Source organism: Saccostrea echinata, unplaced genomic scaffold (assembly GCF_033153115.1).
Source record: "Saccostrea echinata isolate AGI-Se365-2 ecotype Australia unplaced genomic scaffold, CSIRO_AGI_Sech_v1 ptg000012l, whole genome shotgun sequence".
In the NCBI taxonomy this organism is placed as follows: domain Eukaryota; kingdom Metazoa; phylum Mollusca; class Bivalvia; order Ostreida; family Ostreidae; genus Saccostrea; species Saccostrea echinata.
This window is the reverse complement of record NW_026889761.1, coordinates 13,057,944-13,084,046: the sequence shown is the minus strand read 5'-3', so window position 1 is coordinate 13,084,046 and position 26,103 is coordinate 13,057,944. Positions and strand designations below refer to the sequence as shown.

The 26,103-nt window shown below is 32.8% G+C and overlaps 1 protein-coding gene across 1 annotated transcript; it reads right to left on the bottom strand.

Moving 5' to 3' along the window:
- Positions 1-3,508: 3,508 nt before the first annotated feature.
- On the bottom strand, positions 3,509-13,988 carry LOC133185383 (uncharacterized). The gene is made up of 14 exons (XM_061320546.1): positions 11,826-13,988; positions 9,983-10,170; positions 9,476-9,738; positions 9,099-9,297; positions 8,857-8,997; positions 8,537-8,719; positions 7,513-7,789; positions 6,386-6,518; positions 5,699-6,239; positions 5,355-5,412; positions 4,726-4,925; positions 4,502-4,610; positions 4,170-4,415; positions 3,509-3,986 (listed from the first exon to the last, which is right to left on the bottom strand). The coding sequence occupies exons 1-14, from the start codon at positions 13,933-13,935 to the stop codon at positions 3,964-3,966; spliced, it is 4,671 nt and encodes a 1,556-aa protein (XP_061176530.1). The 5' UTR covers positions 13,936-13,988; the 3' UTR covers positions 3,509-3,963.
- Between the last annotated feature and the right edge of the window lie 12,115 nt (positions 13,989-26,103).

Sequence of the window (26,103 nt, the reverse complement as noted above, 5' to 3'; positions counted from 1 at the left end):
ACATGAGTGAATCCAAATTAGCATGGTTGATGATGTATCTAGGGATGGACACTTCCAGACTTGCTTTGGATTCTGAATTTGACCTACATTTTCCAGATGAGTGACCTGACCAGGGTAATATTTTTGGAGTATCTAAATAAAATTTTAGCCTGTTATGATTAACTTGCATAGATGGTGCATCCAAGGATGAAAACTTCCAAACTTGCTTTGGATATGTTGGAACTGACCAAAGTTTTCTTGATTAGTAAACAGGTTAAAAGTTTTTGAGCAGGTCTATTTCCAAGTAACTGTAAGTCCTACTTAAACCAAACTTGCATGAATTTTGATTTTAGGATGTACACTAACTAGAAAAAAAAATATGATGTGAGATTTGCCTAACTTACAGATAACATTCGTCGAGGTGAGCTTCGTAATCTTTGATTACCTACGTTTATATTATATTATTGAAAATTATATATTTAAAATCACTTGAAGATTCCATAGGTTTGTAGAAATAGACACTGCACTGCGTTGCGTGTAGAGTACATTGAAAGGCAACTTTGTTTCTTGTACACGTGTGTTGTAATCACTGAAGAACAAAGAGTAGTTCGAAGTTGTATAAGATGAAACTACCATTTATGCAATTTCTGTCTGAATTATAAATGACCCGATAACACCGAAGAGACCCCAACACACCTAATAAAAGAAGGTAAGACTGCGGGCATTATTAATGCACCCGTCAAAAATGAATGAGAGTATTCGTTACCACGTGCACAGGGAATTAATTGCATCACAAGTAACTACTAATGGGCAGTGAGTTTTCAGCTCATATGGAACATTTTCTTTAGAAAATCTAAAGTTGCAGGTAAGGCAAAAATGAATTCCATTTTACAACCTTCTTTACTATTATGCCAACAATGATGTCTGTAAAATCATATAGTTGTTTAATCACTTGCATAATTCTCTATTTTTATCCAATTATTTATTAATGTACATGCATATTTTGATTTAAGAGAAGAAAAATGTATACATGTATTTTTATGATGGTGATATTCAGATGTCATGTGTTGTGACAAATATGAGTCAGAGAACAGATTGTCAATCGCTTGCACAGGAGGGAATAGGTTTATATATAGAAACCGTTTGAACACATGATCAAAAAGAAAAAAAAGTACCGTCCAACTAATTTAACTATTAACCAATAGAATTCTAGAATCCTTTGAAAAAATAAAACCTATTTATATTCAAAATAATATTTGCGAAGTGTACCTACAGAGCGACATTGTGATATACATTTTAAACCAATATGTTGTTTTAAATGCAGCAGTTTTCCAAATCATATGGAGACATAAATATCTAACATGAAGATATCCAAATCAATCCGTCGACCACCTTCACCATCACCGGAAGCTTTGTGCTTTGATGTCATTGATGAAAATGTTGATCACATGGCCATCCTCTTCGAAATGAAGAAATTGACGAAAATTTATAGAGGAACAAGTGTCGTATCCATTCAATTCATACCTATGAGTAAACGATGGAAGGTTATTATGGATTCAGCGGAGTCCCGAAATCGTCTTTCCTCCTCCTCCATAAATTTAGGCGGAAATTGCGTTACCTTGCGTCGCTATGACGACGTTGCCATGGCAGACTACAGGAAGTATATCCGAAAGCATGGTCTCATTTCAATGGCAAACAAATAAATTAAGAAGTAAAACATGGCATTTCTTACTTACCTTGTCATTGGTCATTTGCAAAATTATTTTGTTAAAAAACGTTCTGATTGTGCACACAAGTATTCTGAAGATGCTCGAGTTTCTGATTGACAATATCTATGTGGTTTTCGGAGACCAGGTCTTCCAACAATCTACTGGAATTCCCATGGGTACCAATTGCGCCCAGCTATTATCAGACCTATTTTTGTATTCATATAAAGCAGAATTTATTCAAAATCTTATGTATGAGAAAAAGAAATCTCTTGCTGTGGCCTTCAACTCGACATTTAGATATATCGACGACGTATTATCAATTAACAATAGTTATTTCCATTCATATGTCGACACGATATATATCAGTGAGCTTGAAATAAAAGATACCACAGAGTCTCACACATCTGTTTCATATTTTGATATTTTACTAGGACAAGACGTTAATGATAATCTAACAACCAATCTTTATGGTAATTGGTAAACGTGATGACTTTAACTTAGTTTTCAATCGTCAACTTCCCTTACTTATGCAGCAATATACCCTTATCACCTGCATATGAGGTGTATATCTCTCAGTTGATTCGATACGCAGGAGCATGCTCTACGTATGAACAATTTCTAAAACGAGGTAAGTTATTGACAAACAAGTTGATGAAACAAGAATATCAACAGTCTCATTTTAAGTCATCATTTCAAAAGTTCTATGGTCGATACAATTACCTTGTCAGCAAATACAATCAATCATTAAGTCATATGCTGACTGACGTTTTTCATACTAATTGTTAGGCCATTATTTACACACTGAATTGTCAACGGATTTTCCCGTTATTTCCCGATCGTGACAGGTGTGACCGGTCTGCGGGGGATGCTCACTCCTCCATGGCAGTTGATCCCACCTCTGATGTTTTTGGAGGTCCGTGTTTGCTCTGCTCCCGATTTGCATTATTTTAATGGACTTTGAGCTTGAATACTGTTCGTTATCTAAATATTTCATTTGCATGATTTATACGTGAAGACATGGAAAGTTGGGAATCAATCCATGCATCTTTACTAAACAGTGCGGAAGAATGTTGTGTTTTGCTGGAGAATACATCTATGTAATAATAGTGCTTGGGATCCGAAAGATATAAAATAATGGAAGGTATCTGCGACAACGTCACCTTTGCCTAGTCTTTATATATTATAGTTCTGGATAATTCCATTTATTACATTTTCAACAGTGAAATACTGTGATTTATTTATTGAATAAAAGTGATATTCTCTCACAGTGTGAAAGGATACCAAAATGATATTCTCTCACAGTGTGAAAGGATATCAAAGTAAGTAAAAATAATTTTTGGCCTGTCAAAAGATATAGATAGTAACTAAGCATCTTGATAGAACTAAAACTGCAAATTTCTTCCCAAATATGTTGCTAAAATCCATGCTATGTAATGTTTTCAATCACACAACTGCTAAGCTATGACTTCTTTACCGCTCAACTATGACGTCAAGCCTATGACACTGTTAAGAAAAGACAGCTAGAGGCAAAGGGAAAATCAAAAAAAATGTAATAAACAGAAAATTCAATGTTTTGTAGATGAATATGGAATTTATTTCACTCGTGAGACAGGATTTTTTGATATTTTCACTCGTGCTTCGCACTCGTGAAAATATCAAAAAATCCTGTCCCACTCGTGAAATAAATTCCATATTCATCTACAAAACATTGAATATCCTCTATATACATCATGTATACGAATAATCATACAGTTTGTAAATAATTTATTAAAAACTATAAAATATCACAGCTTTGATAATCATATGAATATGTGCACCATTTTTTCTTGTAAAAAATTATCTATATAATAAGTGAACATTTGTAAATTAAATGCAATTCTTTTCCATTTTCTTAATATACTATACTGAGTTATATATAACTTAATGTCTACATATTTTAGTAATATGAATATTCTATACATCCACCACTCCAGCCCATTTAATTAAACGTAAAAATACCCCAATAAATACACTTTATATATGTACCTGTGTATATCGATATACACACAGTACAGTCTATGATTTTATAAAATCTTATACATGACACAATCACTAATATTTGTAGATCAATGGCAGTACAGGAATAGACATGGGACTAATTTTTATCACAATAAACAGATAAATATGAAAGACTGTTCTATACAAATATTGAATTTCTTAAGATTGATACAATTTTTTGACAGTTTCCCATCAGAGAGAGTCATGCAGTTTTCGTGAAGCACATATCCTTAGACACCTAGGCGATCGATTCAATATCTCCTAGAAAATAAAATAAATCATGTTTGTAGAACATTCAATTCTTCATCAACATTTACCAGTTTATTATTCTTGTCTGGAAAACATTCAATTTATAATGATTGTGAAATATTGTTATGTATATTTGGCAAATGTATTAACTTTATATGAATAAGTCTGTGAAAACGAAGCAATCAAATTACTCACTTGCTAACTGTCTGTACTTGCAAACTCTTAATTTTTCTGACAATATCGGCAGCGTCGCTTCGTCGCCGACAGACTTTTGCCATCTTTGAAGGCTGGAGAAACATTTCTGTTGTATCGAAGGCGCCGATTGGTCAATTTCAGTCAAGTCATCGTTAGAAACACCAAGTCGTGTAGCTATGGTCTTCCATCCTTTAACTGCTTCAGGGTTTTGAGCAACTTTAACAAAAGCCCTCCTCAGGTAGCTATCTATTAAATGGCAAATATTATTACATGTTTAGGTTATATACAAAACACTGTTTCATTTTATTTCAATTTAAGAAGTCTGAGCACACCTCTAAATGATAGCGCACGTCGCCGCCTAAATTCCTCATCTCGATCCCGAAGTTCTGCGGCTAAATCTCCTCTTCCGCAAGCGTTCAAAGCTTGCGCCAGTATCTCCAGCTTAAATTACGAACAATATAGTCCGATAAATCAAACGATATTCCTAAAGTGTTACAGATGTAAAGAAGTGAAATAGTCTTCAGAAATGTATTTTAAAGAAGAGATATTCTAGTACCTTATTTAAACATCGTGGGACTCTTTTGGCCCAGGTTACCAACATGTCGTATCTGATTTTCTTGGGATCTGGATTTTGATTGTTCTGTCTTAAAATAGCCTGGATACGAACGGACTTCAGACAAAGGTACTGGGCCAGTTTCTTCCACTCATCTCCCAGTTCACCTGCCACAAACTGCAGAACATCCTCCTTGTTGGGCCCTACAAAAAAGAAATCAAGAATTAAAATTCAAGGAAAAATACTCTATATAGTTGAATACGCTGTATTTAGCCCAAAATTTAGTGAAAACATGAACAATGCTAAACCTAAAAAATCTTAATACGAAATATTTTTCGAGTCATTTTAATTCTTTTTATATCTACATTGTAATTAATTATGGAAGAAATATCATAATTGTAACACTGTCTTAATGTTTACTTTACATTCCTCTAGAAGATAGTATTTGCAAAGAACACTAGTTAGAACACTGAACTTTTGAATAAAAGAACTGCTTTTGAATATTTCTCTTAAAAAATTACAGCTTTCAAAAAAGATTGTTTCTTAGGTGGGTTCATGATACTGCTAAATAAACAAACAGTTTAAAAACCACCCCAGCTATTAGCTTGTATTCTGTATGATGATATACGTACCCTCAGCGCTGACCCTTATTGGAGCAGTAGCCAATGGTTTTGGTGGTTCTGGCTCAGGCTGTTAATAATTGAAAAGATAAACGAAATTTCAAACAAGAGAAAGAAAATAATTGTAAGTAAACATGTAAACATAACTGCAAGTAAATTAATGAATTCAAATGCAATGACATATTTGTTAGATTTGCAATGTTGCACTTTTTAGTCGTCATTTGAAATAGTCCTTTATTACCCAAAATTGTATATTTCTGTAGATCTATTGCTAAGACTTCTACTTGTAATAATCTTATTAAATCATTCTAGACAGAAATAGGAGACCATGCTGCAAAATAAGACTTTGTTTTAACCTTTGGAATATTGATCAGAAGTTCTGTCAGCAGGACGTCCTCCTCCACCCACTCCATTGCTCCAGGTTTTGGTGGTGCCTTGGCTTTATCTGTGGCCACCACCGGTCTCTGGATGAGAACCTTCGTAAACACTTGCGCAAATCCTCGATAGAAAGGAAAACTTTTCTGGGCAAATTTATCAATTTCTTCCACACTAAACTCTGTCCTCCCACGAATGAAAGTGTTAAATACCATTTTGATCTCGTCATGTTTATCACATTGGATGTTCCCTCTGAACCCAACCGTCAATATTTGACCCTCTTTGACAATAATGTCCTTGCTTGGTGGTGGTCCCTCATCAAATCCCTCTTCTCCCAGCTTCTTTATGATTTTCTCGGTTTTGCTCGCTGGACAGCACATCATGACTATTTCGTTTGGATCGTCGCTTCTTTGACGCAACACAACGTGCATTGTTCTGTGATGGATCGCTTTTTCCACGTGGTTCGCTATTTTCTCGATGGATAATGGGGATATTCCTTGCTTGGTTTTCACAAGAATAAACCTAAATACAACGGTAACAATTTTACAACTTAATCTTTTTTTGTACGTGAGACAAAATCAGCTGACTATTGGGCAATTGTCAAATAACTGCTATATTTTCGTAGATATTTTTTTTTTCGGTGAATATATATACTACATATATCTCACCTGTCATGAGGTTCTCTAATATCAAAAGTGACAATATCTTTATTTTTAGGCTGGACAAGATTTACTTTCGGCAGCACCATCCACGGACCTTTGTCATCGCGGACAAGTAAGTGACTTTCTTCTTCTGGTTCATCTGCAAATAACACATGACAATTTTGAACACAGGTAAAAGATTGCTTCATTTAAAAAAAAAAAAAGGAATATTTAATAAGATGGGGGGATATGACAAGAAATATGCCCGTGGTTCGACAAATAATACAGTGAAAAATTAAATCCCAATCATTAAAAAATTCTTTGATATTTCAGCTAACATTAATATGTGTTTTATTTAAAGTCTTCACAATTTGCAACAATGTTACAAGTATTGAAATTATTCCTCTTTGAAATTGCATGCACACACCAAAGTGGACAAGAATGATCATTTCTTCATACTATAATACAATAATCCATATAATTGGGACTTCGCTTCATTTTTTGCAAATATATCTTCAAAAAAATGCTTAAATAAAAATATATATTTTTTCTCGCTAAAAAAAAAAAACATGGAGCAAGGAACCACTATACCTTAAAAGTACACTCTCAAGCATTCGTATCTTTCCGAGAAATATTTATTTGTCATAAATAAAAATTAAATGCTAGCTACCTGTTATGAGTCTCTAATGAAAATCTGATACTAATGATGTTATGACATTGTTCTCTCTCTCTCTCTCTCTCTCTCCCCCCCCCCAAAAAAAAAAAAATCCGCAATATTTTTTTACAATAGAATATTTTTGCCGAGAGAATTTCTGCAGAAAAAAGATTGCCATTATTTCATACATGTACCTTTCAATATTAAGAACTTTGCTCTGAATAGTTATTTCACAAATTGAATTTGATTTTTAGACATTGGTAGCTAAAGGAATTCACGCCCTTTATTCGCCGATCTTCTTTACTAATAAATTCTTGGTCAAAACTTGAACATCATGTGCACATTGTTAAAATACAAATATTAGTATATTGTGATATGTATTGATATTACCTAGCGACTTATAGAAAAAAAAAATAGAGGTTGCATTGGATTATATATTCTGCATTCAAGTTGCAAAATAATTTTCAAGAAAATATGAATCAATAGAACCCTCTTTAACCTTCTTTTGGGGTGAAGCCCATGCTTGATACTGGTCGTGTGGTAGTCTGCTCTCGTTGGTCCATTTTTTCTCTGTTCAGTGCTCCTGGAGCCACACTCTGTGGGCGTTTCTGTTTGACAGTATTAGGTGGTAGAGGCAGTGTCAAGGTCAGAGGTTTGGCAAATTTCCGGTTTGGTATTTGAAATCTTAGTATTGGACTAGATGAGAGAAGACTGCCACACTCGGTGGGGTAACGTTTATTGAGATCAGTCACGGTGTTGACATCCAGTGTTTGTACCTATGGAAATCAGAATTACTGTGTAACCTACTATAGAGATCGAGTTATACGAGAACAATCTAGTAAAGCTACGATTTATCAACAAGAGATGCACAGTGAATTTTTTTGTGTGAAAAATAAAAATGAAATGAAAAAAAGCTTATTAAACACATCCGAAAGTCGTGATTGCAATAACTTAAACAATAGTATCGAATTACAGTTTTATCTATTAATTTTAGAAAATATTTAAAAGGAATTGAAATACGATTTCTGTAATCCCATACTTTGGACGACATGATTTGAGATAAAGCTAAAACTAGATGAGGATTCCTGGATATGTCTGAGAAGTCGAAAAGTAGGACAGAAATGCTCAAATCATCATCAGGGTGTCAAATCTGAATTTTTTTTTAATTGAAATTTGAACAACTTGCATATTACAAGGAAACCTTAAATAATTTCTGTTATGTGTGAATCAATAGTTTAAGAGATATTTTCCTAAACGCCCATGATTTTCATCCTACTTTTAAATTATTTAAAAAATAATTCTCCCCAAAATAATTCTCCACCAGAATGAGATGAGCTCTCTCTTCTAAACACTAACGTTCCTTACCTAAACTTGATATTTTTTAACGAATGAACTGGAATTTCTTGTGGATTTGAGTCAAAATATATGTAAACAGCATTGTCTGATAGAAAGAAATCCATATAGTTATCTCACTTAAATCTTTGGTTTAAATGATAAAGCATATAAAGCCACGGATTTTGTACCTCACTAGTAAAGCAAACGTTGTTTTTGAATGTTCCTGGTTTACAGGTAAAGGTTATGCGAGCATCAACAGTGGAGTTAACTTTGTTTCCTCTTCTCATAAAGGTAAGCGTGTCCTTCTTAAGCCTCAGCACTACAGCAAATACCCCAAATCGTCGTGTTCTTATCTCTACAAACTTCAATTCCTGCAAATAAAGATAAATGTATTTTTAATCTTTGGAAGATAATACACCCCCCCCCCCCCAATTTTTTCGTAAACTTATTCAGTAAAAAGGTGGAAGGATTTAAAATTTTTTATCAGAACAAAAACAAATAAACTAACGCGGATGTCTTCTATAATGACGTCATTTGTGGGGAGCTCCGCCCACCTTCCATTCGGCTGTAGCTGTTTGATAACTGGTTCTCTACCGGGAATGTTTCTCTGTAGACAATGAGGTATTGCAACAGCCACAGGCTCTTCAAACTGAAAAGAGATTATCATGCTTAAATGAAAAGAATTTTCACCTTAACTTTACACAATTGTTTCAAAAATCTTTTCGATTCGATAGACAAAATATATCTGACCTGAAATTTTTTCTCAGGGTCGGTTGATTTGATTAATATGATGTTGCTTATTAACTCCTCATTCTCAACCAAGGTCAGAGTACCAGAGAATTGATCTACGGCTGTTACTGCTACGTCATCACGATTCATACTGCCTTCAATAGCCCGGATGACACATCCAGGTACCCCTGGATCAAGGTTAGCAGCCTCTATACTATAACTAGAAAGAATGAATAATTTCAACAATATGGACAAAGGTTATTCACAAGTTGGAAAAATATTATTACGGTAAAAAATAATTCAATACGATTCAAAAGCGCAAGACACAGGATTTTAAAAAAGCTTTTCACTATTCTAAATTCAGTTTTATCATATAATTATCTTATTCTCTTTCTTACATATATCGTGGCCAATTTTTCGGATTCTTTCTTGCCTCCTCTTTTCTCGCCTTTTCTTCCAGGAATTGCCGTTTTTCATCTTCAAATGAGGTCCCCTTCTTTTCGGCCTCTTCTTGAAGTCTCCTGTTTTCCTCTTCTTGACGAAGTCTCTCCTCTTCAGCCTTCTTCTGGGCTCTTTCTTCTGCCCTTTTCCTCGCCTCTTCCTCAGCCTTTCGCTTTTCAGCAGCAGCTTTTTCGGCCTCTTCAATGTCTCTCCTGGCGTTCTATATGAGAAAAAAGCACTGATCCAATTATTTTAATAACCATTAATAATTTCTTTTAAAAATACTCACAAAAATGATAATCAACCCCCCTTTTAATTAATATAATATATACAGAGTTTTTAAGGTCGCAGAAACTTCAGTTGACCAGAAATGATTTGATGCTTTTATAGTATTTGATTACAAAGAGTGCCTGTAAATGCATGTAAATATCTAGAAATGTACGGTATTTGATTTTATATTATACCTGCGCCGATTCCCATGCTCTCATGGCGACACTCTCTGCCTCTGCAGCTTCTGCTTCCACCTCAGCTGCGTATAAACTAGACTCTGTCACACCTACAGCTGCACGTGCAATCGCGGCACGTGCCTCTGCAGCTTTTGCCATCGCAGATTTCTCGACGGCTATTCGCTCTTCCTTCAATTTTTCTTTTTCTATAAGAAAACATATATGACAAACTTTGAACTTTAATAGATTGGTATCTGAATTTTTTGTAAATTTATGTATCTATTATTCAACTTTATTAAAAGAAAGCAGCTTAAAACGAACTGCTGATCTGATTAAACATAAATTCTGCCTTTCATGTAATTGCATTTAATTAAAACTTTATGACAAATGTTAACATTTTGGAGAGACACAATGGCACCCATTTATGTGTCTAAAATGCTTAATTTCTAAGGCATAATAGGAACGTCACTGAAGTTTCTGTATTTTATTCAGAATTTATTCAATTGCCTTAAAGTTTTGTATGTAACTTATATTACAAATAATGTGTATGAATAATTGTACATCTTTGTTTTTAATAGAAATTTTATCTGGAATATCAATATGCTCTTTGAACTTATGAACTGGCATCAGCTGTGGGTATTACACAAGTCATCTACAGGTAGTTATTTATGACCAAAATTTGAAGAATGTCTGTGGAATATGTCTTTTATTCATATATATTTATTCCTATTGGATTAGACAAGAGGTTATAAGCTTCCGTGTGTCATCACCTCATATTTAGAAAATCGTCATATGGATATAAAGTAAGGCAGAAATGTCAAAAATCACACAATGTCCTACTTGTTAAACTTAACACTAACTGCCAAAAATAAATCTTTTCTACCTTTTTTCTAAACCTGTCACTGATACAAATTAAAAAAATAGAGCCAGATATCGCATAAGTCATAATAAATATTTATATAAATGGCAACCGTCTTCATATTTACACGTTTCTAAGTGATCTAGAAATGCAGAAAATATTTACAGTTTTGAATTCGTCAACTCTTCATATTACTTAAAACCCTCGAGAGCTTGATACAATTTAAAACCCACTCCTTCAATTTACGAAATTGCACTTAGGATAAGTAACAAAAAAATATATGCACCATGTGTAAGCTTTCAAATGAAATGCATGTAAATACAGCCTGATGTAAATTTTATTTGAGCATTTATTTGATTTAGATGTGTAAAATATCGATCTACTCTTTAAATTGAAGTGCAGCATTAATTTCATTTTCAAAACATCAAAGAATGAAACACGGTTGGTGTGGTTTCTTCTCAAAACAGAACTGAGTGCGTGTCAACAAACATTTCAAATTATTTTCATGCTCTGTGAGACTGATTAAAAGGATCGTCCACACCGTCAATTAATAATACAGTCCCTTAATATAATATAGCTATCTGTAATTATCAGAACTGATTATGTCTTCACCAGTGGTTGATAAGGAGTTCTAAATTTATCCGGATTTAAAGTATTCAATATATTTAATCAATGAACCGTCATTTTCTTTTATTTGAATGAATGCTGTTGGTTTAAAGGTCTATTGAAATAGCAGATATATCTAAATAATGTGGACAGAATATATTACAATGCACTAGCCGTCAAGACAGGTATTTTTAAAAGTTGAAGCTATTGACTGATAGAAAAAATCAACACCTTATAATATATGTATAACCTTGTAAAATCTCATATAGAGGCATTAAATGCATTAAGCATTTAGCGTTAATCTACACAGCTTTGACTGTCAATTATCTAAATGTATTTAACCTCTCACAAAAAAGTATTATTCTCATATCGCCTTAATGTTTGTTAAATACAAACCTTCCATTCTCTCTTCAGGAGATTCTAACCAAACTGTTAGGTCCTCCATTCGAAACTTCTTTTGAATAAGTGAATTCAAATTATCCCCCAACATTCTCAAATCTTTCAAAGTTTTGTTGAGATAATGAAAAAGTTCTTCACTATATTTAAAAGCATCCTTTAAAGATTCAAAGTCACCTCTGAACTTATCCAGATCATTTGTGAAATCTGAAAGAGACTGTGAATTTACTCTGTCTTGGTAGTTTGTTAAGAGTTCTTTCATATCATTAAATAGATCTTTCAGACTTCCCTCGGTATCTTTGATGACTGTTACTGCATTGTCGATGTCAATATTACGTGTAATTTTTATAGGCTCAGGCTCTGGAGTTTTTTCTCTTGGAGGTTCCTCCTCTTGAAGAGGTACCTCCGCTTCAACGGACTTCTTTTCCTCGTCAACAACAGTTTCTTTTACAGGGTCAGATTTTCCACTTTCATGTTCCTTTTCTGCGTTTTCATTTTCTCCAATATCATCATCTGAGGGCTTCTCATTTTCCTCATTTGTTTTTAGAAGACTTTTGTCATCATCGCTTTCAACATCTTTTTCGCCTGAATGATCTTCATTCATGTCCTCCTTTTCATTGTTTGGTACATCGTCGGTATCATTCTTACCTTCCTTAGTCTGCACAATTTCTTCGGATTTTAAATCATCAGCTTCATTATCAGTGTCATCAGTAGCTCCACGTTTAGGCACGTCATCAGCAAGTGCAATGTCGTCTGCCGATTTTTCAACTTCTGACTTATTTACCTCTGACTCCATACCTTCTGTCTTTATTTCTTGTTTAGGGGACGATTCAGCAATTGTCTCAAGGGGATCTACATCGGCTAATGTATCATCCTGCTTAGTGCTCGAACTTGAAGAATTATCATTTTCAGCTTCAGATACACTAGATTTTTGAGAACTCTCCTTCTTTTCCTCTTTCGATTTATCACTTACAGACCCTTCTTTTCTGTTCTCTCCTTCCTCTTCAGGGGTCGTCTGAGTGTTGTTCATTACTTCCTCATGCTCACTTAAAGATCCCTCTTTTCTGTTCTCTTCTCTAGTTTCAGGAGCCGTTGGTGTGTCGTTCACTAATTCTTGATGTTCAATTTCAGGTTGCTTTATTTCTTCTTGGATGTTTTCTTTTTGCTCAGATTGTAATTTAAGCGAATCAATCACCTCTCCTGCGTTACCATCTAGTTCATCAGTTGATTCATTGGGTGGTTGGTGTTGTCCTGTTGTCAGATATTCCGCTTTGACACCTGTTCCTTCTGTATCGGCCTTGTTTATTTCCTCAGCTCTCTCTTTTTCGGATTCTTCTGATTTTGCACAAGGTACACTCGTTTGAGATGGGTCGTCATAAAAGTAATCTTTGTCTGGTGAACTTTCTTGACGTGCACTTTCCGGTGCACTTTCTGTAGGATTCTCCTGTGATTTATTATCGTTGTTTTCTATTTCGCGATCTTGATCGGCAGTGTCCCCCGTTCCGTTGTCATCGGGAAGGTTGGTAAGAAAGGTATTTGGTTCTTCGATTTCTTTATCAGTTAATTGATCACCTTCGTCTTTGTTACCTTGTAAAATTTCCGCCTCTTCTTTATTATCTTTGTCACTTTTTGTTGAACTTTCGCCGTTGTCATTTACAATATCTGATTTTTCAGTCTGATTGAATAAGTTTTCGTCTCTTTCAGTTTTTTCGTCTCTTAATTCCTCAGTACTATTTCCACTTAAGCTACCTATTTGGTTAATTCCATTGTTGTCACTATTATTCTGATTTTCATTATTGTTTTGAGGGGCGACATTATCCTCGGTATTTAACTTTTGTGAATCCGAAAGCTGTGATAAATGTTCACCTGATACTGCATTAGACGGGACGTTTCTAGTGGATAATTCTTCCGATTGACTTTTGTATTCTTCACTCTCATTTGTCACCCTGTTCACGTTCTGATTGTCGCCATTAGATCCGTTTTGGTTGCTATTTATTGACTTCAATGACTTATCAATATTATCATTTAGAGTTTGGTTCATATCTACCGAAGCGTTAGGTTCCTCTGTCGCCATTGAATGGGATTTTTCTTGGCCTTGTCCATTTGACATTTCCAAGGGAACTTTTACACCTTTTCCAAATATTTAAACCAACAATAATTCCACTACTCTCTGGGAAACATTTTCTAGACTACATGCATGTTTAAACTTCAATTTTCTCAGCGACAATGCTCTGAAACAATATTTTTACAGGAATGCATTTAACAAGCGTTTAAATCCTTTTAAATATTGACCATGAATTTTAATTTCGCCGCAGAAAGATTTAACGTGTATTTATCAAATAAACTTATCGAGAGAACAATTGCTTGGGATTAAGATATAATTTCTTTTCAGAATACGTAGATTTAAAAGAGGGCTAAGAATCAGCATGCTATTTTACATGTCGATTTGTAAAAGATTTCAGACATACTGTTAGAGACACAGATCTACACGTCATATACAGATTAAAGACGAAGATAAAGTACGACAACTCCAAGATTTCATCGTTCAATGGAAAAAAGACAGCAATTTCATTTTATTTATGAACCTCTTATTTAGTAAACTCATACTGGATTTTATTATGTTATAAACATTTATTATATTCATATTACTGTGATTTGTGTGAATTCAATAAAAAATATCATTAAATCCAACTGAAGCCTCTGTTTAAGTATTGTGTCCTCTATTTACAGAATTACGATTATAGCTATTGAAAAAGTACTACTGAAACAAACCCTCTATGTATAAATTAGTACAATTGTTGAGTGTCAATAATGTAAAAGAACTATGTAATTTAGGAAAATTTATATATAAAGCCCTTGCGCTAAGAATTGTCTGTAGCATGTAACATTTCTTTCTTTTTTTTCTTCTGTATTGTCATTCTCCAACTACCATCTTTTTGTAATATGCAGTACTTTATGCAATGTACTATTACTATTATCAATTTTATTATTATTATAATTATTAACCTACCGCCAATTATCTAAAATGTAAGAAAATAGTGATTTCTGTAAATATGCTATAAGATGTATGTCTTTTGCAATAAAGAATTGAATTGAAGTAGTATGCAACACACTAAAATATATTCCATTTGTATCATTTGATTTTATATATTTTTTTTCATTTGTTATTCATTTCTTATATAAGGATTAAGTTATTTCATACGAGTTTTCTATAATAATTATTTGTGTTCTAATTTTAACAATGGTTCCTACAAATTAAAATTTGTTTTCTATGAAACATATGCTCCATATTTTGTATTTTACCATACCTCTTAAAGTAAACGTAATGAAGAATGAATGATTGAATAAATAGATTGTAAAAATTAAATTAACTCATAAATCTCGATTAATTGCTTACCTAATATACATGTAATATGTTAAATAATCGAGAGAAAACATCACCAATCAAAAAAGAAATGATACCCATTTTTAGTCCCCTACCGGTGAAACCGGAGGGGACTATAGGTTTCCTCTGAGTCTGTCCGTCCGTCCGTCCGTCTGTCTGTCTGTCTGTCCCTCTGTCAGTCTGTCCCACTTGGTTTTCCGCACGTTTTTCCTAAACACTTGCAGATATTGAGCTGATTTTTAGTATGTGAGTGTATCTTGATGAGTTACATATCAAGTTTGCATTTAGTTCCGCTTCAATGATTTTTGATGGAATTACGACCTTTTCAATTTTTCAGGGTTTTCCACAATTTTTTTTCTAAACGCTTGCAGATATTGAGCTGATTTTTTGTATGTGACTTTACCTTGATTTGTTATAAATCAAGTTTGCATTTCGTTCCGCTTCAATGATTTTATTATGGCATTTTCAATTTTTAACGGGAACCAGATTACACTTGCCGGTAGGGGACTAGTATTGCTAATGCAATACTATCAGAAAGTTTGTTTAATTTATGCCACTAATTAACGCGATATATATTTTTTGTTATATAGCTTTAATTTTTCTGACATTTGACCTGTGAAGTAAGGTCTTTCACAGCTAACTGGATGTTTGAGATCTTAGATGTATTATATTTCTTACTAAATTAATATGTACAACAATTGATCTTGAATGTTACTGTTAATTTCTGGCTTATGAATGGCGTTTCTTTAAGAGGTTCGTTCCTGAGCTTTTTAGCAGATTTTTGTCTCGACTTCTATTTAAAAAAGTCTGCATAATGTTTTAGTTCTTTCAATAAATTTGGATTCTACAATGCTAATTAAACTATATTCAATTAAAACCCCATAATTAAATTCCATACCAAAAGCATTAAAGTCATATATATGGCATATTTTTGATAAGTTTTGACTAACTAAAATTAAAAAGATCTTCCTATTTGGTTTATTTCTTTATATAAAGATAGGACTTTCATGTAAATTACACAGTTGAAATCAATCGCTCAGATACGCCAAATATAGCTTTGAGTGAGGAACTATATTTTGTGGCAGAAAGTTTTTTTTAGAAGAAAATGATCAATTTTTCTCTTTCGAAGTATTTCCAGTATTGTTAAGTTTTGATTCCTATCTTTACATGCAGCCTGCACACAGAGTTATTTTGTGCAGTGAAATGTTTTATGCTGATCCTAAATTATATATCAAATTAACTGCATGAATTCTTTCATAATTTTTGACGAATATAGCAAAATTTAATACATTGTGAAAGTCCTGAAAGATAGCCAAAAATTAACACTATTTTAGTCTAAAAAATGAACATCACAGACCCCCACTTTTAATTTTCTTTTCTGAATATGTACGATAATTTTAACCATTCTGCTTAAATTCAGAAAAATGTCATTACTTTAAATGGTTTTATTGCTTGTTAAATTTTTAATGCCGGAAAAATGACATTTTTGATTGCAGAAAGGTCAAATAATTGACTATGCGAAGGAATTTGAAACTATTTTGCTGACACTAATTTTAATTTGGCTATTCAAGGTGAAAAAACACTGTGTTTGTTCCCATAATTTATTTGGATAAAAAATATTAGAGGAAAATCTTTGAAAACTGATTTATGCGTTAGACGTAATTACAGTGCAAAAAGGACATATTAAATGCTCCGTAGCTCCATTTTTGTTTTGATTTTTAATTAAGTTATGTGTGTAGATTCTAAAAATATACTCAATAATAAAAATGCCCAATACTTTTGATAACGGGATCCAACATCCTTAAGAGACACAACCCTTTAAAATTATGAGTATGTTTACACCGTAGAAGTTGTCTTCCTTTTCTTCATTAATAAATGTTTATATTAAAGATAAAACATTTATAGGAAATGCTAGGATAAATCTTGATACTGTAAAATGTCTTGGAGTTCATATTGGGCACAACAAAAGAGAGTGTAAGGAAAAAAAAATAACTGGTTATGTAAACTGAAAGAGATTGAAAAAAAATACTCTTGGAGAAGTAGAAAGTTGACAATTTTCGGGAAGTGTCAGATGATTAATTCTCTAATTGTTTCTAAACCTTTATATATGTGTAATCCAGATCAAGCTGTTACTAAGAAGGTAAACAAAATAATTTTGTCATTTCTTAAGGGGAAAAAGAAAGAAATACACGTAAAAAAAGTTATTAGAAAAGTATCAGAAGGAGGGCTAGGGGTAACTGACTTTGAAACCAAAGTCAAAGCTTTGTTACAAAACTTGTTCAGCATAATAAGGATTTAAAGTAAGGCAATTTTATACGTTATAGATATTTTATATCAGAAAATATGAGACTTAACCTCCGGAGAAGTAGGTGATTTATCATAGCTTCTTGTATCTCGGTGTGTTTAGATTCAAATTAATTTGATATATATGGTAAAATTAGAGGTAATTTATATTTTTTCAATGTATTTAAGTGTTTTCATGATTTGGCATTGAATTTTAGTGTATCTATAAAAAAAACCAGAGATATAATAAGTATGGCTTGATTGAGAAAAAGTCATGATAGATAAGTGCTTAAGCAATGATAGATCCTATTTTACAATTTTTCTATCACATTTTTATCCAGAAGGCAGCGATAAGGAACACGGATAAAACAGAGAATGACTAGAGATATACAATTATCAATCTATAATTATATACAGGTACAAAAGCTTTAGAACAATATGTTTTCAGACAGATTTGATAGTGTCATGTCTCCCAATACAAACCTTCTAGATTGGTCTATGGTGATTATGCTATTTTGTATGTAAAGAAGTCTCCGTTTCTGAAAGATCTGAAAATTCTTCTTGATAGTACCATTTATATGAATTTGTGATTAATAAATGAGATAAGATAACATATAAACTGATGATCTGTAACGTTAATTGTTTATTAATTCTAAATTTCAAAGGCACTAAGAGTAAAGATTTTTTAACGTGTATCCTTTACACTTTAAATTAATGAACAGATATGAAAAGATAAATGCATATTTCTACATAGTATAGAACGTTACCTAATGTATTTTTCAATACAGAAGGATGCTTGGTTAAAAAATGTAGGTTTTCTTACATAATTATAACCAGAGTTATGGTTGTTCTGATAACTAATTAATCTTAAACCTCAAATCTTTTGGAAACGAGTTAATTAAAATAAAGTTTGGTCATGTCGTTATTTTATGATAGGTACGTACATGTATATACGATCAAAATGAAGCATTAGGAAGAGCAAACACGATTATGGAAATAAATAAACAAAGATACATGGCGGGATCTATATGGTCCATCAAACTTTTTACTCCTCTATAATATCAAGAGAACTGACGGAGACACTTCAGCAATAAGCTTGCAACAACATATCTGAGAAGTGATGTTAAGCAAATGTGGAGACTAAAACATAAAAGAAACCTATAAAAATTGAAATAACAAAATATTCCCGAAATCAATAACTTCAAAACTTATGACATCTCAACATATCATACAACCATTCCTCATGATAAATTAGAGGCCAGGTTTTTTGACACAATAGACAACTGTAGACACCACGCGAAGCTTTGTTTTGAAGGTGGGATCCTTGATTTTCATGAATATATATTACTTCACAGCTTTCGTAAACACCGAGGTTTGTTCATAGTTGAGTTCCAAATATAATATGTACACGTATACGTATAAAGGTGAGTGAAAATATCTTTGTTGAACAACCTTGCTATCTATGTTTTCTAATTAAAGATAATGTGATTTTGAATCCATTTGCTGACTTTGTTGCCTCTGAATTTGTTGGTAGTCAGCAAATTTAAAATTTATCAACTTTTATTTCACCTACATGGATATAAAATCTTTCTATAATTCTGTTCATATATATAAAACCCACGACAGGTGCCCTCTGTATGACACTAAACTGTAGTTCATTTTTCTGATGTCATTGACCCTAACAGGTTACCAACTGCAGCATGCCATTCCTCTATAAAACATTTGGAGATAACGAACAGTATTCAAGCTCAAAAGTCCATTTAAACAATACCAATCAGGAACTGAGCACACACGCGCAACATCAGGTTGGATCAGGTGCCATGGAGGAGTGAGCATCCCCTGCCGACCGGTAACATCCGACCTGTGCTCCGTGTCATGATCGGGAAATAACGGAAAAATCCGTAGACAATTCAGTGTATAAATAATGGCCTAACAATTAGTATGAAAAACGTCAGTCGACAGTTGACTTAATGATAGATTGAACTTACTGAGAAGGTCATTGTATCGACCATAGAACTTACGAAATGATGACTTTAAATGAGACTGTTGATATTCTCCTTTCATCAACTTGTCTGTCAATAACTAACCCGTTTCAGAAATTGTTAATTGTACATTTTTACTGTAAACACAAGTACTCTGAAGTTGATATTAAAAAGATGCTTGAGTTTCCGATTTACAATATCTATGTGGTTTTTGGAGATCAGGTCTTCCAACAATCTATTGGAATTCCCATGGGTACCAATTGCGACCTGTTATTAACAGATCTATTCAGCAGAATTTGTTCAAAATCATATACGTGAAAAGAAGAAAACACTTGCTGTGGCCTTTAACTCGACATTTAGATATATCGACGAGGTTTTGTCAATTAACAATCATATGGTTATTTCCATTCTTACGTCGATATGGTATATTCCAGTGAGCTTGAGATAAAAGATAACACAGAGTCTGACACATCTATTTCATATTTGAATATTTTACAAGAAAAAGACGTTAATGGTAATCTTACAACTAAGCTTTATGATGAACGTGATGACTTCAACTTTTCAATTATTAACTTCCCTTACCTGTGCAGCAATGTACCTTCACCACCTGCAAACGGGGTTTATAGCTTTCAGTTGATTCGATACGCAAGAGCCTGCTCTACGGATGAACAATTTCTTAAACGAGGTAAGTTATTGACAAACAAGTTAATGAAACAAAAATATCACCAGTCTCGTTTAAAGTCGTCATTTCGTAAGTTCTATGACCTTGTCAGCAAATACAATTTATCATTAAGTCAAATGCTGACTGACATTTTTCATACTAATTGTTAGGCCATTATTTATACACTGAATTGTCGACGGATTTTTGTTGTTTCCCGATCATGACAAGGAGCACACGGCGGGTGTGACCGGTCGGCAGAGGATGCTCACTCCTCCATGACACCTGATCCCACCTCTGATGTTTTAGAGATTCTTGTTTGCTCCGCTCCAAAATTTGTATTGTTTAATGGACTTTTGAGCTTGAATACAGTTTGTTATCTCCATACATCTCACGTAGAGCATGCTCTTGCGTATCGAATCAACTGAGGGATATAAAATAATTCATAAATAATATCTAAACCATGCTACTGTTCATGTTTATAAAAAGGGTCCAGAGCATGGTGTCAGAATCTCTAATTTTGGCCATTACGAATTTTTTACGCTAAGGGTGGAAATATATTAACTCACAACTTTCTTACAAACTCTTTTTATATCACCAAATAACCATATCACCTTACAGCTCATTTCTACATCACCATACAACTCTTCACTAAATAACGTCAGAAACTACTAGTATATACAGTGGCTGCTATAGGACATATGCTTGAAATATATTTTTCTCACGAAATTAAAAAATTCGTTGGCACGAAATTAAATTAGTTCCCACAAAATTACAAATTCGTTCCCACGAAATAAAATTCGTTCACATGAAATTAAATTCGTTTTCACGAAATAAAAATTCGTTCTAACGAAATTAAAATCGTTCCCACGAAATTAAATTCGTTTCCATGAAATTAAATTAAAATTTCTTTCCCACGAAATAAAAATTCGTCCCCACGAAATGAAAGTTGCAGAAGTATGAGGCGCAGTGATATTGTAATTCAGTAATACTTTGTCGTTCGAGGAAGTTGGTTTAGCGTATTTAAACTATTCAAAGATGCTTGTGTTGACACACAATCAGATTTTAGAGAGTTCATCATCCTCATGATTTTGAAATACCCTGTACACCTTGACTTTCACATTGATTATTAAAACTTGTAACAAATACATTTTATAACAATTAAAAGTAAATGACATATATATTGCAAGATATAACAATGGACATAAAGCTTTTATCTATGATATAACAAATATGATTCAAGTTATAACAATTAAGGTATGTCACTCGTCAGCTTTTCAGAAAAGTTCAGTCAGAACCTCTTACTTCAAAACTGTTTATTACAATTCAATTTTATAACATATTCGAATTTAACAATGCAACTTATACAACATTTGAAAACTGCTCACAAAATCATAAAGAAAGAGGAGATTTATGGGGGACTATTTCTTGAGGTGAAAGGATAATTAGACGAAAATTCTCCAAATATACACATTTCTTAAATTTAATACCTTGGAACTTTAACTCTACATATTTTAACTCAGAGAATTTTTCCCGTTATTATATGCTAAGAATATTACATATATGTTCAATTAATATTTTTAGAACAAATTTTTCACATCCTCAACATTTGCAAAGAAATGAAGATATATTGAAGAAGATAAGATAAAATTTACACTGTTTTTTTGAAAAATCGCATATTTTGATCAATATCTCAGAATTCACATTACTGATATGTCATATGTTAATATGACTAACATAGCTCTGCTGTTTTTGAGAAGAAAATTTTTCCTATACATTCCTATATAAAATATTGATTCCTATTTGTGGCCCAATTCTTCCTAGGTAATTGGAACAAGTTTGAATCTCATTACCTTAGGATGTTTCCATATCAAAATGATTTATCATGGCTTTGCTGTTCTTGAAATGAAGGTTTTTAGCTCACCTGAGCTGAAGGCTCAAGTGAGCTTTTCTGATCAAAAAGTGTTCGGCGTCCGCCTGTCGTCTGTCGTTTGTAAATTTTTCACATTTTCGACTTCTTCTCAAGAACACTTGACCAATTTCAACCAAACTTCCCACAAAGCATTCTTGGGTGAAGAGGATTTAAATTTGTTCACAGGAAGTGCTGCGCCCTCTTTCAAGGGGAGATAATTAAGAATTCGTGAAAATTTGGTGGCATGCATCTTTTAAAATTCTTCTTCTCAAGACCCACTGGGCAAGAGAAGATAAAACTTATTTGAAAGCTTCATTACATACTCTAGATTCAAGTTTGTTCACATCAAAACCCCCGGGGTAGGGTGGGGCCACAAGAGGGGGTCGAAGTTTTACAAAGGAATATATAGGAAATGTCTTTAAAAATCTTCTCGAGAACAGCAAAACCATGATTAGTCATATTATAATAGAAGTGTCCTCAGGTAGTGTAGATTCAAGTTTGTTTAAATCATGACCCCTGGGGGTAGGGCGGGCCACAACAGTGGGTCAAGGTTTACATAGGAATACATAGGTGTAATGGTTAAGGTGCATTTGAGTAAAACGCATTGAAGACTTCAATGGAATGACCTGACAACCCTTGGAATGGACTAGCCTAAGGGGTATATAAGGCAAAGCTTTGGGAAAGTCAGGCATACAGAAGGTAGCTGGAGAAGTTGAATGATGAATCAGCAATAAATAAGTTAAGGTATTCCATCCTAATATCAAGGAATTCAATGAAATTGAATACACAACATATGTGTAGGTGTTGAATACTCAGTATATTTAGACATGATTCCCATTTATTACTATTAGCATATAAGAGTGGGGTGTGTCCTAATTTATGACGTTGAATTTTGGTAAGCTTATCTCCCTCTGTTTTTAATTAATAAAAAAAATCAATTTTAAAGAACTTATCTGGTAAAAAGAAAATCGTTTCAATTGTCATTCTATTTCTTATGTGTTTTAATTAGTGCATTTTTCCACTACAGTATTTATTGATATTCTTATCACTTGAATTTTTATTTTTAAAAAAATTGCTCTATAGACTTCAATGCAATCTTGTTAAGTACTTACTGCTTAGTTAATTACATTTTTCAATCTTTCTTTTGGTAAATCTTTTTCTACTGTAAAATGCTTTAAATTAATATCAGAGAATTATGTATGTGATGGACGTTTAAGGATAGAGGATGGGGAACCTTAAGGGTAAAAGCAAAATAAAAGTATAAAAGTTATAAACACCAGTGGCAAGTATCCTAGGGCTCTGGATGTAATAAATCTGAAGAAGATTGAGACAACTGTTTCTTATCTATCAATGGGAACCTAGGCAAAAATAACCATTCCAATCATTAACTCGGACAGAGTAAAAGAAAAACCTATATATCCCTTGTAAGAACCTGATCATACACATTACATAGGAAATATATTTGAAATCTTCTCCCCAAGAACAGTAAGCCATTATTAGTCATATTTATACAGAAGCAACCTTAGGTATTGTAGAATCAAGTTTCCATTGTTGAAATTATCCCCCTCCCCCTTTAAAACTTTTCAATACTGAAATGACTTCTGCCCATGGGCCTCTTGTTAAAGATTCTTTTCTCTACATTCCAATGTAAAATCTGTAGATTCATTACCTGTAAGTCATTGATTGTTATGCGCCTATTATCCAAATAATATCTTTTTTATTTTTATATTCGTTTATTCAAGGGGACGTTATAATAAAATGAATAACAATACGTCATAAAAAAAATAGCATTGATAGTGGTTGAGATAAATATTTATCAATTACCGGTAAAATTCTTCTGGGATGATGATTTACTTCTGTCATGTGGCAACATCAGAGAAAAAAAAATTAATGTCCATATTTAAAAAAAAAAATTAAAAATTCTAAAATTGCGACTCCTTGATTAATGGCAAAGTCGTATTAATATTTAGTTTCCTGGTTTATGCAATGTTTTTACCATAAAAGAAAGTCTACTTTGGTTTTGTACATGTTCAAAACAAAATTAACGGCACAACCTAGTTTTAGGTGTGTCCGAGGCACATGACTAAAATCGTAACAGTCAGCGCACTTTTGATTCCAGCATGTGACGGACTGTAAATATTTAAAACTGATTACGGATTGTTTACACTCTCCTCGACCAAGAAATATCATGCTATCTGCATTATCTCTCCAAAAATACATTTCTGTACATTAGAGTTACAGAAAAGTTAAAACGACAAATTTTTCTTAAAAATATTCTGTCAGCTATATGCATGTTATTCTAAGAGGCTACATCTGTAAGTTGCTGATTAAGAAATAAAAATAGGAAAGGAAATATGAGTACCATTTTTATTTAAAATATAATCATTTCTTTTTCTCCCATAAATAGGATGATTCTTAGGATTTTTTCATTTTGAAATAAATTTTAAATACTGCAAAACTATCGTATTTGAATTCGAAATGTTGGTAACAAAATTGGCAATTTTCAAGGGAATAATTAGCAAATCTATCCTTGAATTATTTTTCAGCGAAAAAAAAAATCAATATCTGTAAAACAATGTCAGAAAAAAGAATATCCCTCTTAGTTTACCAAAATAACAAAATCAGTACAAATTTACCAGTTTAAAAAAATGGCAAAATTGATTTAGCCTTCTGCCCTTCTTTAATAAAAAATGGCTTTGCGTCTCTCTGTGTAATTAATTGATAGACATATGCTTTACTAATTATAAATATATACGTATTTTTTTTTCATGAAATATTTGTTCATTATTTGTTTCTTATGACCGATCTCTTTATATTTATTTAGAAAAAAAATTGATACTCAGAAAATGTATATAAATTTTTGAAAATGGTAATATTAAAGATGAACGTACCTTTTTGATTATGTCATCTTCTCAGTGGATTATCATTTTTTTTTTTTGGAACGTGGCAAAAGCATAACCATCTAGAATGAAATAAATATAACAAGAAATGTTTCAGGAGTTTTATACAAAAATTCATTCTAAGAATGATTAAATATTCTGAGCTGTAGGCTAAGTCTTTCAACAATAGATGAAAAAGATAAAAAAAAATATCTTGACTCATATAAATAATATATCCTATTTTGCAATTTATATTTAAATGTTTTGACATAATAATATTAAGCAAATTAAAATAACAATAAAAAGATAGAATAGATAGTAATTCTCCAATGAGAACACAGATACCTAGTTGAATATGTAATAGTTGCGAGACCAAATGGATAAAAAAGGCAATCCTTGAATACGTGAAGCAGATCTCAAGTGAGGTGAAGTAACTAAATCATGGAGAGGGATGTGCTGGTAAATGAAATGGATAACTGAAAGGGCGGGCCTGTATGGATACCATATAAAATGAAGAATTAATTGCTGTATTTTTTAGTTCTAATGATATTTTAAAACAAGTGGCGGTTATAAAACATCATCTGTAGATGATTTCTTTCACATTATCTATTAAAGACGGAGACATGAACGTCTCTATTAGAAAAGCATAGGCAGTGTTTCAAACATGTTAAAGAGAAGACAAATTTTAAGTGAAAATGAAACAAAACTTCATCAAACAAAATTAAAACGCAAATGTAAAACCAAGGAATGATAAATGTCCAAAGTCTCCCTTTCAAACCAGTTTAAGGCAGGCGCATCCTCCTTGATCTAATTGATAAGTTGGAGTTGAAGTAGAAAACGCGGCCTTGTATGATAATATTTGGAGGAGATGACGGTAATATTCAGCGGATTGTCTGGACCAAGTTAATGGGCGCCCAGTGGGATACTTTATGGAATATTTCAATAATTATCCAAATTTGATTTGACAAATAAAGACTTTTTCTTTTCAAAAATTATTCTTTTCACATTGAAAGTTCTTTAAATACAAGCTATTATTCCTTTCCAATGAATTATTGTAAAAATAAATCGGCAATTGACCATTTTCCCTCACTGATCCCCTGACCTGCAAAACAAATGGATATGGGAAATTATAAAAGGCACCGACTAGGTGTTGGGAATATTTTACTTTCACATCAAGTA